Below are 15,896 nucleotides of genomic sequence, written 5' to 3' on the forward strand. Positions count from 1 at the left end.
CGCCTCCCTGCCCCACCGTAACTCCCTCCACGGCCCGCGGCTGCTTATAAGTGTTGCTAACTCTTTTTTCATTTACAGCATGTTAACATACTGTCACCATTCGCTTTTTATGTACTAGTAACTATGCTGGTAATTTTGCTACTGATAATATGTGTACTTCTATTATCTAAGATACTACGCCTGAGAAGACGGCATTAGTAAATAAACATTTCAAATACACATGTGTTCTTCTTAACTCCATGTTCTGGTTTCTAAGAAATATATAACGACCGACTGTTCATGAGTTCCACGTATCCTGAGGTACTATAAGTTCATATTCTGGATTGTCTAAACATTGAGAGTTTGTTATATCCAATGTGACACTGTACCTAGCTTGCTAAGGAGTTTTTGATTACTAACGTGAGTTTTGGGACACCCTAATTCGCCGAGGTTCCAATCCTCTGTCCACAGTTCTGTGTGAGAACAGAAACCCTGCGACAGGGGCACCCCCGACCCTTGCTGGAGCTTCATCACACTTGCGATACAACTCCAGCAATGCGCCACCTTTACGGCACAGATACATCACGCATCTGTGCTGTTTTTGCCCCATGATGCGCCGCATTGTAAATGCAGCACACCATAGGTGACGGAACAGCGGCACAGAATGACTAACACATCCCTGGTGATGCGCCAGTCATCATAAATGTATCCCTATGCTTCTTATCTTGTTAGAGATGAACCGCCATATGTATCATCAAAGTTTTTTGCATTTCCTAAATAGCGAACTTTAAGGAATAAATAGCGATTCTTTACCATTCCTAGTTTGCGATTAGCTATTTGCTAATTACAAATTACCCATTCATTTCCTTCATTTCCATAGGGCGGTTGGACTCACTTTTAGCTCGAACGGCTGAATGGATTTCCACGAAACTTGGCAAAATTGTAGGGACTGGTAGCCCGATGTGCCTTTGCTATGTCTCAAGATATATGCTCCAGTGGTTTTTACGAAAATTAACTTTGAAAAATATATATTGGGCTACATTGGCCTATATATATGTTGGAGCCCAAATGTAGCCCAATGTAGCCCAATGAAGCCCAATGTAGCCCAATGTAGCCCAAAGATGGCCGCCAGACACACAAAAAAACAAATGTAGCCCAAATATCAGCCAGATGTAGCCCAACTATAGCCCAGTGACAGAATGACCAATCAGCTTCGCAAACCTCCGTTACGCGAAGCGGAGCGCTGTTACAGATATATATCTTTTTTTGAACGTTAATTTCTCAAAATCCACTGGAGCACATATATTGAGACCTAGCAAAGGCACATCGGGCTACCAGTCCCTAATATTTTGCCAAGTTTCGTGCAAATCCATTCAGCCGTTCGATTATTATTATTATTATTATTTTTTGCCCCGCGGGGCCCTTTTAAAACCTCCACATCAAACCTAGGGGGTCAGCGAGGATCTACTATGCCCCCTTATAGTTATTTCCCCCTTTGTTTTGACCTCCTCTTGTCTCTCGATCCTACCGAGAGACAAGATGGCGGCCGCTACGGACTTTTTGGAATGTTGACAGACGCCGGAGAACCAATCAGCTTCGCTTCACAAAGCTCCGTTGCGCGTAAAGTACGCGAACCGGAGCGCTGCCTGGTCCGCTGTTACAGATATATATCTTTTTTTAAACGTTAATTTCTCAAAATCCACTGGAGCACATATATTGAGACCTACAAAAGGCACATCGGGCTACCAGTCCCTACAATTTTGCCAAGTTTCGTGCAAATCCATTCAGCCGTTCGGGCTAAAAGTGAGGCCAACCGCCCTATGGAAAACTCAATGTTAAAAACACGTTTTGGGACCCCCCTTTTTTCTCGGCCCCCCCTTGACGAACCCCCCCAAATTTTCAAGGGCTGCTTAGAAACAAAATGTGCCATTTTCCTGAAAATTTCAGCCAATTCCGTCCACAAACGCCAAAGTTATTAGACATAGAATTTTCAAAAAACCCATAGAGAAAAAATCCTAACTATATATACCTACTGGCGACCGCCAGTAGGTAATATATATATATATATATATATATATATATATAGCAATCTGCCTCGAAGACTGAGTGGGTGTATAAGTGTCTGAATGGAGGATTTAGTAGCAATGTGATTGACTGTCTAAGTGACGAATTTGAAGTGTCTCACTAAATATATTGGATAGTGATTAAACTGTGTGAATACCTGTATCACTCTATCTCTTGTTGCATAAACTACTACAAAAGTCGGTTACTAGTTATGTGAAAGTCTATATTAGTTATTAATTAGTTAAGTGAGTATTTGTATGGGATAGTGAATGAATGTGTGTGTGGTTGGGTGGGAGGTGTGTGACTGTCCAAAGATGTGTAAATAGTTGATTTAGTAGGTATATGAGGTTAAGACTGTATGTGTAAACAGTTGTTTGGGTGAGTGAATCTCTTTATGGGTGTGGTGATGGATAAATATATCTCTCAATGATATATGTCCAACAAACTAGAAATATAAAAGGCACTATATGTGACAGTTGTTGTATATAAATAAGTATACAACAGACTCAGTGATTGTATGAGTGACATATGGATAACTGTATACTTGTAATAGTGATTTTATAACACACTATGTATGAGTTACTATCTATATGAATAAATAAATTGGTGTTTGTGTAAGTGTGTAGCTTAGTAAATGTAAGTATGATCAATTGTTTGCATAGGTGAGTAGGATGACTGCATAAGTGAATAGGATGTGTGCTAGTGTGTAATGTCGATGTAGGTGTATAAGTATATTTAATAGTGTTCTATTGATCTTTGTTAGCATGTATGAGTGAATCTATAGGTAAGTGTTTAGATGTGTGTGTAGATGTAGGAATCACTGAGTGGGTTTTTATAAACTTGTATTGGTGTTCCATTGTTTCAAATATGGTACTCCATATTTTATAATGAGTGTTGAAAGGTTATACTAATGTATGATAAGGTGTATCAGATTGTCACGTGGATGATGTCATCAGTGATGTCATCAGTGATGTCACTGACCATGTAATGAATGATGTAATACGTGACATCAACAGCAGTGGATTGCGGGCGTGCTAGTTATAGTTAGTACAACTAACTGTAACGTGGGAATTTCAATGGTTTTGTAGGAGTGAAATGTCCAACTATCTATAACACCCCTAAAACCTATGGTTTTATCAGTGAATTTCTAAGGTTTTTTAAATGCTAATTCCTAACTATAACCTGTCTGAAACCTATGTTTTTTTCAGTGAATTTCAAAGGTTTTTTAAATGCTAATTCCTAACTATAACAGGCCTCAAACCTATGGTTTTTCAGTGAATATATATTATATATATATATAATTAAACTTACCTGTGATGTAAATAATGCCTCTTTCAAAAGTAATAAATATAACATTATAAAAAATGTAAACATCACTTACCTAGGCCGCCACTTTTATGTCGAGCAGGTCATCAGCCCAGAAGTGAATCACCTGCAAGTTGTGCCACACTCTCTCACACCACAGCTTGCACTTTGCTAAGATGTACCGCTTTCCTTGCCTACCTCCTACCTGCATCGGAGGAGGTGGCTCTGCGCATAAAGAAAAATATCAGTGCTGCCACCTTCGCCTCACTATAAATGTAGTGCCAATGTCGACTACAGGGTGTCCTGAAGGGCACGGCGCTGCTGCATGCCTGTCCTATAACTGAGCTAGAGAAAAATGGTAGCTAGAAATACAAAAATACAAAAACAAAGCAAAACACTAAAAATAAAAGCACAGGGCCAGGCAGAAAGTAACAAAAAGAGAAACTAAAGTTGATGAAAGAATGGACGCTGACAAACATGGAGGTGAATGGAATCTGGGGAGCAGGGAAAAATCAGGTATAACTAGGCAGGAGTAGGCTTGAGTAAACAAAATGGTCACACTCTTTCCAATAAGAGTCACCGGAAATTATGTGTAATTTTGCATAATTTTTGGGAAGTGTTATGTAATAATGCAAATTACACAAATTTCACACACTCCCGAAAATAACTTGATTGTCTGGGATATCGCCTCGCGAGGTGAGCTAGAAGTAAGGGTATGCCCAGGTTAGGAGCCCTAGAAAAGGTATAAACAGATTACTAGTTAAATAGCCCTTCAGGTGTGGATCTCCTGGATAAATGTGCCAGTTTGTAGGTAAAATCTCAGATGTTATAGGTGCTACCAAATGTAAGATACTAAACTTCAGGATTTCGGAATACTCCCCTCCTGTACTTTTATGAGGAACTGATTTCTGCCATGTGCAACATTTTTTAATGTTGAATGCAGGATATTAGAATGCTGTTCACATAGAAACAAATTGTTTGCTTTTCGGTTAGCTGTGCATGATCTGAACACATCATGCCACAAAATAATCAAATGTTAAGGAATGTACTTTTATGACTGTTGTGCCAAAGTAGGCTGTGCTAATTATGTGCCTGCTATTTAGTGTTGAAATCAGTTTCTTGTCATTGTCAGTATCTTTTCAATATCATTAAAGGCAATTTTGGCTGTAGAGTATTACATTGTACATTTCTAAATTTGACATGACAGTCATGGTACTTTTCACAGTAATTTAGATTCGCTTCAGATGCATGTAATAATAATACATGTGTGTCTGCATATCCCAAACCAAAGGGGAACTAACTCTGGCAAGGTACTCTCAAACTGATAGCAAACCATGACTAATTAGCCATACATTTAGAAAAACTAGTTCCCCCTGACTATGCCTCATAATCGAACTAACATTACAAAATATAATCACATAAGGTCCTGGGTCCCAAAAATTCTGAAATGTATTCTGTGATTTGTGAATTCCATTGATTATCATGCAACAGCATTTGCGCCTCAATAACAGGTCGTAGTGTGCATTTAGGCTTAAACACATATTATGACATGTAAAAAACAGTTTCTCTACAGCAAAACATGTGTTCCTTTGGAGAAGCCCTTACCTCCAGAAAATGTTTTCTCCCTATACCCACCTTGAAAATACATACTTCTGAATGGTTCCAAGTTGGGAAAGGGTCACAGAATTAAGGGCCATATGTATGTAGCCAATTTGCGATCGCAAACTATGAAATTCGCAGAATTTCAGCATTTGCGATCGCAAATTAGGAGTGTGCAATGTAGTACACAAAAACCCCCTCGCAAAATAAGGACTCGCAAATTTTGCAATTCCTTATTTTGCAATGGCATTTAAGGAATCGTAAATTGCGATTCCTTAAATGCAATGTTAGAAGCACAAAAGAAAATGCGATTTGGCCATAAGGAATCGCAAATTGCCACCAACTTCAAGTTGGTGGTAAATTGCGATTTCACTTTTTCATTTTTGTACGTGCCATGTGGCACACATGCACATTTCAGGGGTGCAACAGGGTGTCCGCTTGACACCCTGCCACCCTTGAAATTGCATTCTCAATTTGCGATTCTCTAATTGCTAATCGCAAATTGAGAATGCCTTCCCATTCATTCCTATCGGCCTCCTAGCCCATAGGAATAAATGAGAAGGTATTCCTTATTTGCGAATCTCAATTCACGGTGAGCAAATAAGGAATATGTGGGATTTGCAAAATTATTAGCAAATCCCACATACATAGCATTTTGCAATTCTCAAACTGCAATTCGCTGAAAATCGCAATTTGAGAATTGTAAAACAACATTTTGATACATATGGCCCTAATTGTCAATACCAACAAACTAGTACATAAAAGAGTTTTACAAGTGGAAATCCACAATCTATAAATCTGAAACATGAATTTGCACTTAAAAAATGAATGTGTGTATGCAAGATGCACCTGGGAATGGCCCTGTGAATCAGACCTATTATCCTCCAGGCAAAACCACAGCATGCTAAAATAGCATTAAAACTAGCTGATGGTGTACGATACTTCCATTATAAGAGATTTCAGTGTAAAGATTCTTCAGATCAATGGCAACCAAGTCTAAGGTCACCCATACATTCTAGAGTACAGACTGGTAAAGTAGGTGTATAATGGGTGGGAAAAATATTAATGTATTGCTATAAGTTCTCTACAAGGGATCCAACAAAAAATGAGTTCAATGACATAAGTTGAGTAATATGTACACGCTTCTCATCCTGCCAGTCTCTCTGCTGTCTCAATTAGTTGATAAGTGGTGTGTAATGAAATGTAAATACATTGTTTGCTTAAAATTGTCCCCAATTTATAAAAAAAAAATATATTATATATATATATATATATCTATATATCTATATATATATATATATATATATATATATATATAGATATATAGATATATATATATAAATGCCAGGGTTCTAGTCAATAGGCCACTGCAGCTTGCACCACCCACTGCCACTGCCAGTCACAGTACCTCCACAGCAACTAACCATCACACTGCTACGCGTGTGACAAATTAGACTGTTTGAGGAGCCTAAAGCTATAATAATGACTTGGGTGGCAGATATTAGTTGTTTTATTGAATGTTAAATAATAAACTATTGTTGTTCGGCTCATCTCTAAATTACACGAACAGTGCCAGTGTTGACAATTGAGTGCTGGTGCTCAGCATCGGTAACCACCGTTCAAGTTGGGCATATGTGGAATGCCATTATTAGATATTGCTTTGTTTTCATGGCCTAAAGCTGTACTTCTCCAAGAATTCCTGCTGTTATTTACTGTATTCCAAAATGCACCATTCCTTTTAGACATATGGTGCCTAGCAAAAGCACAGAAAAGTCTAAAGCAGCTTTTTTCTCAAACGAAAGACACAAAGATGCTACTAACCAGAAGCAACAACAGCCTTAACTTAAAGAGTGAAAGACAAGCAGTAATGTGCAGAAACACATGGTCATTCCAACGCATGCGCAACATGCACGCACATGGGCGGCCATCTTAGGATGGTTTTCATTAAAGACCAGCTATTCCAAGTTTGCTGCTAATGTGTACACATGGAAGGACATCCATCACATTATCTATTTTTAATTCAGCAACCGCCCATGCAGGTAAGAGCGGTGGGGTGGTGGGGCCGGGGTGGTGGGGCCAGGTTGGTGGGATGCCGACAGACGACCATGAGGGACAATTAAATATATAATTAATTTTCCCTCGTTGTCGTCTGTCGAAACTGCCTCCAACCCGGCCCCATCATTCTTACCTGCACAGGCTGCAGCTGTTTTAATTTACTACTCCAACAAGGCCATTAGCTACATACTAGAAGTATACATAATAATGCTCTCCAGTTTGACCCAGCAAAGCAGAGACCTAGATGCTTTTAGTTTAGTGTTCTCCCTTGGCACAGGAGCTGTAACCATTTTCAGAAAGCTTTTGATTCCTTGAGGATCTCCAAAGAGACACCGCTTATCTTCAGAGGTGATTCTTATGTTGATCGGATTTAGCAATCCAGACAGAACAACTATAGTGTTTTTCACCAATTCTAGGATTTTTATTTGTTTCTTGGTTGGTAGGGCCTAGTCTGAGACATATAGCAAGAAACACACAAACGATGGACAGAATATGGAATAAATCAAACATTCACCCCCAGTCAATAGATCTTGGTTCAATCCATTGTTCTTTTGCTCACCACGCCATGCCAGTTCCGACACAGCCATATGCAAATCAGTCTTGACCCTATTCCTCATGGGAACAGTCCAACCTAAACTGGCCAGCCAGGCCCTCCCTGAACTAGAAACAAGCATCCTGGGACCAGTTTCACGGTTTCACCCCTCTTCAGCCAGGCTAGCTTGAATCCAGTGGAACAGTGAGCCCGGGACCCACGTTTGGGTATACCCGGAGCACTTAGGCTGAGAGAGCAAAAGACACAAATGATGGACGGAATGTAGAACAAATCAAAACATTCACCCTCAGGCTAGAGATCTGGGTTAAATCCATGGATGGATTTAACCCAGATCTGTGACTGGGGTGATTGTATGATTGGTTCAGCATTCCTTCCTTCATCTGTTCTTTTTGCAACAGTCTGACAAATAAGCAACTTTGTTAAAAGGATTTTCTTCTGTTCTGCAGGAGACCACATTCACCCACTTTCACTCCACTGCAAAGCCTCCTTTTGTGGTATTTGACCCAGAACACTTCTAGGCACAACCCGGAAAAGGGTTCATGGGTGTACCACTATTCATATAAATCATTCATTCTGGACAACTCATCAGTGATCTGTCATGGAGATCTCTTCTGGGATAACAAAGTGACCCAAAAAAGATATTACAAGAAGAACCAGGCACCTCAGCTGGTCCGGACTCCTACTTGCAGACATCCCATGCATATGGAAAACCAGATCCGGCAGTCAAGCCTTTCCTTACATTTTTCCGAACGCATGGGACAACCTGCTGCACATGAGTGCCCCTGTGCCTAACTTGCCCCCTGTGCCTAACTTGCCAGACTTGTTTTTATTCCCCTGTGCCTAACTTGCTTTCTTGCCCAGTATTGTTTTTATTCCCCTGTGCCTGTACTTGCTTTCTTGCCCAGACTTGTTTTTATTCCCGTGCCTAACTTGCTTTCTTGCCCAGACTTGGTTTTATTCCCCTGTGCCTGTACTTTCTTTCTTGCCCAGACTTGTTTTTATTCCCCTGTGCCTGTACTTGCTTTCTTGCCCAGACTTGTTTTTATTCCTCTGTGCCTGTACTTGTTTTCTTGGCTAAACTTGTTTTTCCTTCCTGTGCCCAGCTCTCCCGCGGCCCTACCCGTTTTTCCCGCCGCTGCGTCCCTGCGGCCCCGCCCCCCTGCAATCCCATTCGCCACCCCGCTCCTGCCTCCCAGCTGCTCCTCCCTCCCACATCCCTTCATATGGAGGCTGCGCAGAGGACGCGTGCAGAGGGCACACCGAAGGCGCGCCTAAGGGAAGCCCGTCTGCGCCTGTCCACGCCTGCACAGCGCCCAACGCCAGGACCCCTGGACCCTGCGAACGCCACAACGCCCAACACCGCTACGATGCCAGAACCCTCCACGCACTCAACACCGGACAATCAAACACCTGCTTCCTGGCAGCCATGGAGCTTTCACCTACCGGAACTGCAGCTTCACAAGCATCCGCCCCACCATGCTGCTGACCACGAAATAACCCACCCACCTCAGATGCATCCTTCTCAACACCCGCTCCGCCCGAAAGCACGCCGTTGAACTTTGGGACCTACTCGACTCAACCTCTCCAGACGTCGCCTTCCTGCTGGAGACCTGGCTGAACCCCGCCTCGCACCCGACATAGCCATCGCCGTCCCGGAAGGCCACAAGATCACTCACAGGGACCGCATCAACGGAGCAGGAGGAGGAATCGCCATCGTCCACAGGAACACTTTCATAGTCTCGACCAACACTGACGACACCCTCAGCACCACCAAACACCTGCACTTCCAGATCCACACTGACCCCAACACCACCCTCAGAGGAACCCTCATCTACAGACCCCCCGGACGCCGACCACAGTTCAGCGACTCCATCGCCGACTTCGTCAGAACACATGCCCTCGCCTCCACGGAATACATCCTCCTCGGGGACCTGAACTTCCACCTCGAGAACAACACCAACTCCACCACCCTGATCGACAACCTAGCCAACCTTGGACTCAAGACAACTCATCACAACACCCACCCACTCAGCCGGTCACACATTTGACCCCATCTTCTCCGTAAGCCCCCACGTCTCCTTCAACCACACCACCCAACTCCACTGGACCGACCATCGCTGCATCCACTTCACCTTCAAGAAACCCACCACTCACCACCTCATCCAACAGATGCCTCGCCGCTGGTGGAGCAAAGTTACCGAAGACCAGCTAACCACCACCCTCGCCCAGAGCCCACCCGCCGACCCCGCCACTGCCGCCCGCAACCTCAGACAGTGGATCAACGGCTGTGCCAACACCCTCGCCCCGATCAAGAAACCCTCCAAAAGTCACACCAACAAGAAAGCCAGATGGTTCACTGAAGACCTCCGGGCCTCAAAGCAAACCTGCTGAAAGCTGGAGAAGATCTGGCTCCGTGAACGTACACGGACAGCCACGCAGCCCACAAGAACGCCACCTGCAGACACCATCACCTCATCAGATCCGCCAAAAGGACCTCCTTCAAAAACCGCCTAGACAACAACACACACAGCAGCAAAGAGCTCTTCAACATCGTGAAGGAACTCTCCAACCCCAGCTCCAACACCGACGACGTCCCACCCTCGCAAGACCTGTGCGACTCGCTGGCCACCTTCTCCCACCGCAAGATCGCAGACGTGCACGACAGCTTCAACGCCACGACCGCCCCGACAACCACTGAGACCTCCGCCCCCACGACCGCCATCCGCCCCAACCGCCTGCTCTCCTGGACCAACATCAACGACGAAGACACCATTATAATTATGAACATCATCCACTCCGCATCTCCGTCAGACCCATTGCCACACCACATCTTCAACAAAGCCAGCACATCCATCGCACCCCATCTCCGGAAAGTCATCAACACCTCCTTCAAGACAGCAAACTTCCCGGAGAGCTGGAAGCACACCGAGATCAACGCCTTATTCAAGAAACCCAAGGCGGACTCCAAGGACCTCAAGTACTTCCGGCCCATCTCCCTACTCCCGTTCCTGGCAAAGGTCATTGAGAAGACCGTCAACGAACAACTGACTCCTACTTCGAGGAGAACTACATCCTGGACCATTCCCAGTCCGGGTTCTGCAGCAACCACAGCACCGAGACTGCCCTCATCGCCGCCACCGATGAGAACAAGTCCCTGCTGGACAACGGAGAAACGGCGGCCCTCATCCTTCTGGACCTGTCAGCCGCCTTTGACATGGTCTGCCACCACACACTATGAACACGCCTCCACATCGCCGGGATCCAAGAGAAGGTCCTGGACTGGACCACTTCCTTCCTCTACGGCAGAACACAGAGCGTCCGCCTTCCCCCCTTCTGCTCTGAAGCCACTGAGATCATCTGCTGCGTACCCCAGGGCTCATCCCTCAGCCCAACACTGTTTAACATCTACATGGCACAGCTTGCCCACGTCACCCGTCGGCACGACCTCAACATCATCTCCTACGCCGATGACACCCAGCTGATCCTCACCCTCACCCAGGACCCCCACACCACCAAAACCAACCTTCACGAAGAAATGAAGGCCGCCGCTGAATGGATGAGAAACAGCCGACTGAATCTGAACTCGGACAAGATGGACGTCCTCATCCTCGGATCCACCCTTTCGGCCTGGGACAACTCCTGGTGGCCGCCCGCATTGAGAACCGCTCCAACACCCACCGACCACACACGCAACCTAGGGCTAATCCTCGACTCCACCCTCTCCATGACTAAACAGGTCAACGCCGTCTCCTCCTCCAGCTACAACACCCTCCTCATGCTCCGCAGGATCTATAAGTGGATCCCCACTGAAACGAGACGAACGGTCACCCAGGCCCTCGTCAGCAGCAGGTTGGACTACAGAAACACCCTCTACACAGGAGACTTGGGAAAACTCCTGAGACTGCTTCAACGCATCTAGGACACCTCTGCATGCCTGTTCCTCAACATCCCTTGCCGCAGACACATCACACCCCACCTGAAAGACCTGCACTGGCTCCCGGTCAACAAGAGGATAACTTTTAAGCTCCTCACCCACGCACAAAAGGAACTCCAAAACGCCCGATCAACGTACCTCAACAGACGACTCAGCTTCTACACCCCCACCCGCCAGCTCCGCTCCGCCGACCTCGCCCTAGCCACAGTCCCCTGCTTCCGAAGAGCGACCTCCGGCGGCAGATCATTCTTCCATCTCGCCACCAAGATCTGGAACACCCTCCCCATCCACCTACGGCAGACCCAAGACCTGCTGACCTTCAGAAAACTCCTCAAGACCTGGCTTTTCGAGCCAGGTAGCAGCATTCCACACCCCAGCGCCTTAAGACCCTCACGGGTGAGTAGTGCGCTTTACAAATGATATGATTGATTGATGAGTCTCCTCCTCACTTATTGCACGAAGCTGAAGACCTGGCTTTTGGAATAGTCCCACTAGGCCAGAAGTTTCGCCAGACTCACACTTTCTCAGGACCAAGATACCCTCCTGGGTGATAGTGTGCTCATCAAATCGGCATTGCATAACAAGAACCACTTGGATTCACCATGAAACCTAAAATGAGATATTTTCTATGGATTATTTGGGGATCCCTTGAAGAGATTTCATAGTGATCCATAGTGGAGAATGTGAGGAAATGAATCCCAGAAACAATTAATTCAACCAGGACAGAACGCTGAAGCAGAATAGACGCCACTAAAGATTTTAAAACCAGAGAAAATATTGATACGCCAGTTTGGGAACTACAGTCTCTTACCTGGTTGCAGACAGGTTTGTACTTGAGCCCTTGTTTGTTAAGGATCAGTTCCAGCTGCCTGCGGTTGAAATTCGACACCCCAATGGACTTCACAAGACCAGCATCCTTGCACGCCTCCATGGCCTGCACAACAAAAAGGCAAGAAACCTGTTAACACAACTGGCATACCCCTGAAGAGTTATAACTCAGAGGAAGATACCAGTCAAAGACCCACTAGGTGAGTTCACACAAGAATGCTAAGTTTCCTGAATCTACATATGAAGCAATCCCATGACTCCAAGTAAAGTTTGCCTGTTGGTGCTTCCATAGTTCTAAGGGACTCACTGCAACTCATGCGAATGTTTAAAATATGAACAAAACCTACCTAAGTACCAAATACTATGAACATAACAATTTCCAGGTTTTTCCACCAAAGAGTACAAATTGTGCAACAGAGTATTGTTAGAGGACAGACAACTGCCTACACCTCTATAACCAAACTAAACATATATTGCTTTGCCGTCTCTGGGTGCTAGGACCGAGATACACCTCCGGGTGTGATTCGTTCAGCACTATATCAAGTGCCTGTAACATAACATACCATACTCTGAGATCCTTCCATAGACTAATGTTAAGACTTGGAGGAAGCTGACCTAAGAAGTGAGAATGTCTGACTGATTAGGCCCCTTGCCTCTTGTCCTTCTTGCAGTGTTTACCCTACCCAATTAGCATGATGACACCCGGGACCAAAACTCAATGCAATCTTCTCTCACATTTGTGTACAATTCTATCCAAATAATTCCAGGTGTAGGGTAGATATGTCTAGGCAAACACAAGCTCATGATCATCAATATTATTATCCGTTCCTCAGCGGACCAGATTTTTTGTGACTTAGGTTTATGTGAAACACTGAAGGTAAACTGTATCTTAGATGCTGTACCCTTCACAAATGCCCCAAGCACCATGGAACCCACCAAATAAACTAGAAACAAAATAATATTCTAAACTACATGTTCATTCTGCCCAGAACAAATTGGTCCTTATCACTGTAAGTTGGCTTTGCATATTAATCAAAAAGTGTACTAAGTTGTGGAGGTCTCAATCACAAAAAACTAATGCTACATGAATTCACAAATGTGAACAGCAGTTAAGCTCACACAGCTTGCATTGAAAATTAGACCAGCAGAAGGAGACATTTTCCAACAGGGTAGCACACAATTACTACACAGACCTGATCTAATTAAATGTTATATGAGAAAGTATTTCATCAATTAACTCTAAAAACGATCAACACCAATGTCCGTGACAGAGAAAGTATTACATTATTTGTATAGCACCTCATATCCAAAGAAATTTCTGGAATAAGTAACAATACCTCAATTATACATGGGTGGTAGTGTTGTGGCTTATAAAGAGGTGTTTGACAGAAAATTGTGACCAAAAATATCGAGCGGCACAAATGTTGTTTCAAAAATATTGTTAACCATAATATCATGCTCCTATACATATAATGAGAGCAACAAAAATATTACGGCAAACATATTGTGGAAACAATATCAACCAGAAACAGGTGTGAATATTCTTTTTTTTAATGAATATCAACTTTAAAGAAACGTATTTAAAATAGTTAACAAGAAATAATATAATGTTAAATAGTTTTAAGCATATCTTTTTAACACACCTAACTATAACATTACTTTAACCTTTAGTTTTTTGAGTGAATTTCTAGTTTTTTTATGTACATTTAATTACTGTACGTAACCGCAACCCCACTGTCACGCACAGCCTGCACTGACCTCTGTCACCACTCGCAGCACACACCCCACATTCAGCCACCCCCACGCTGCACTTTGCCAGTGCTTAGGCCCTGTGGCAAACCCCATAAAGGCAGCCAAATCCACAATTTGCAGGGTCTTCGGTTGTGCATTGTGGGGTTTGGACGCAGGGCCCAGCCTGTTGCCAGGCTAGGAACAAGGATTGGCCTGCGTCGAGGCTCAGTGGCCAATCCCCCCAAATGCAGCCAACCCCACACTGCACACAGCCTTCAGCCATGTGTGGTGTGGGGTTGGCCATAGGGCCTATCCCTGGGAACACCATCCTTGAGGTCCGTACATATAACTTAAAAGGGAAGAGGGGCATGCGGCCCCTGCCTGACACTTGTAAGGCCCTTCGGACCCCATCCCCAGGTTTTTAATGAAAGGGGAACTCCTGAATGGAATTATACCAAGTTTGGCAGGAAGGTAGATCTTGGTCCGCAGTTTGTGCTTTTTGTGATTTGGTATAATTTGATTTGAGTGTTTTTACAAATTAAGTGTCAAAAATATTTGAAGATCTATACAGTGTGGGTCCGCGAAAGGCTTGAAAGATTCTTGCGCCAATTTAATAAAGGAGCATTCCAATTGGCCCAGGGAGCTATTTTTTGCCCTTGAGCTAATTCGCTCCAGCAGGAGTCAGACTCCTGTGGAAGCGAGCGTTCTGAATGGCTGCCAGAAAAATGTTGCTGGCAGCCATTACAGGACTTGGGGACTTAGTGCCCGATCCTTAAGTTTGAAAAAAGTAATATAAGGGCGCAGTTTAAGGGTCCCCTGCCCCCTAGGCCCCATTTGGTGGACTCCCTTGGGATTAAAAAAGAATGGCAGCCGGGGTCGCATTCTTGAATTATAGGCCCTAGGGAGCCCACCCACAGGGCCGCAATATTTATTTAAGGGGAAGAGGCATGTGGCCCCCTACCTGAGCCATTATGGACCCCATACGGGAAGAGGGGAGTGCAGCCCCCCTCCCCAGGCTATTTTTGGTCCCAGGGCTTGCAGTATTTTATTTTTGAGAGGAAGAGCACGCCCCCTCTCAAGACCACTTTTGGACCCATCCTCTTGGCTGAAATATGCCTAAAAAAGGGGAGAGGGGCCCGCTCCAAGCCTTGAAAAGCCCTGGGTGCCCCATCCCTCAGGGCCGCTAACTTTCTAAATAGGGAGCGGGCCAATTGATGCCCTCCTTGAGTCATTAATGGCCCTGGGAAACTCATTCCCCAGGGTTGGCTCACTTACTATGTCCTGGGGAGCCCACACCTGGGCCACAGCAGTTTCCGTTTTCTCCCGCCTGGTGGGACACGGGAAACAACACAGTCTAAACTGATGCGGGCATGGAAACAGATTAAGAGATTGCTCTGGCCCAGAATAGAGCAGCATAAATGGCTGCTCCCTGTGGGCAAGAGCAATGCTGGCTCCTGCAGTATGTTCGGAGAAGTCGAGGTACGTGGGGCCCTGGGGCTCCCCTCCATGACCCTAACCAGTCTATGGTGGGTGTCCTGGGTGGGCACCAGGCCACCCACCCATTATAAGGGGTCCCCAGGGCCTAACTAGGCGTAGGAAGCGAGAGTCGCATGGCCCCCTCCATTTTTAAAAAAAAAGACCCTGGGGGATTGGAGTCCCCATGAACAACTAAGGCTCGGAGAGGGGCAGAGCCCCTTCCCCTCAATTTATGAAAATAAAAGGCGCAGAAGGATGGCGTCCATAGGGCCTAATGAGGTTGGGGGAAGGGACCACGTGCCCCCTCCTCTTTACAAAAAAGTGTGGCCCTCAATGGGTTCGGGGTTCCCAGGGCCTTAAGAAGCTAAGGGA

At 45.0% G+C, this 15,896-nt stretch overlaps 1 protein-coding gene across 1 annotated transcript in view; it reads right to left on the bottom strand.

Moving 5' to 3' along the window:
• LOC144796503 (aldo-keto reductase family 1 member C1-like) overlaps positions 1-15,896 on the bottom strand; it is a 224,778-nt gene that overhangs the window by 118,854 nt on the left and 90,028 nt on the right. The window contains exon 6 of the mRNA XM_078668206.1: positions 12,301-12,423. Coding sequence (XP_078524332.1) covers positions 12,301-12,423 — 123 coding nt within the window. The remainder of the gene's footprint in view (positions 1-12,300; positions 12,424-15,896) is intronic.

The sequence above is a fragment of the Lissotriton helveticus genome, chromosome 1_1, assembly GCF_964261635.1.
Source record: "Lissotriton helveticus chromosome 1_1, aLisHel1.1, whole genome shotgun sequence".
In the NCBI taxonomy this organism is placed as follows: domain Eukaryota; kingdom Metazoa; phylum Chordata; class Amphibia; order Caudata; family Salamandridae; genus Lissotriton; species Lissotriton helveticus.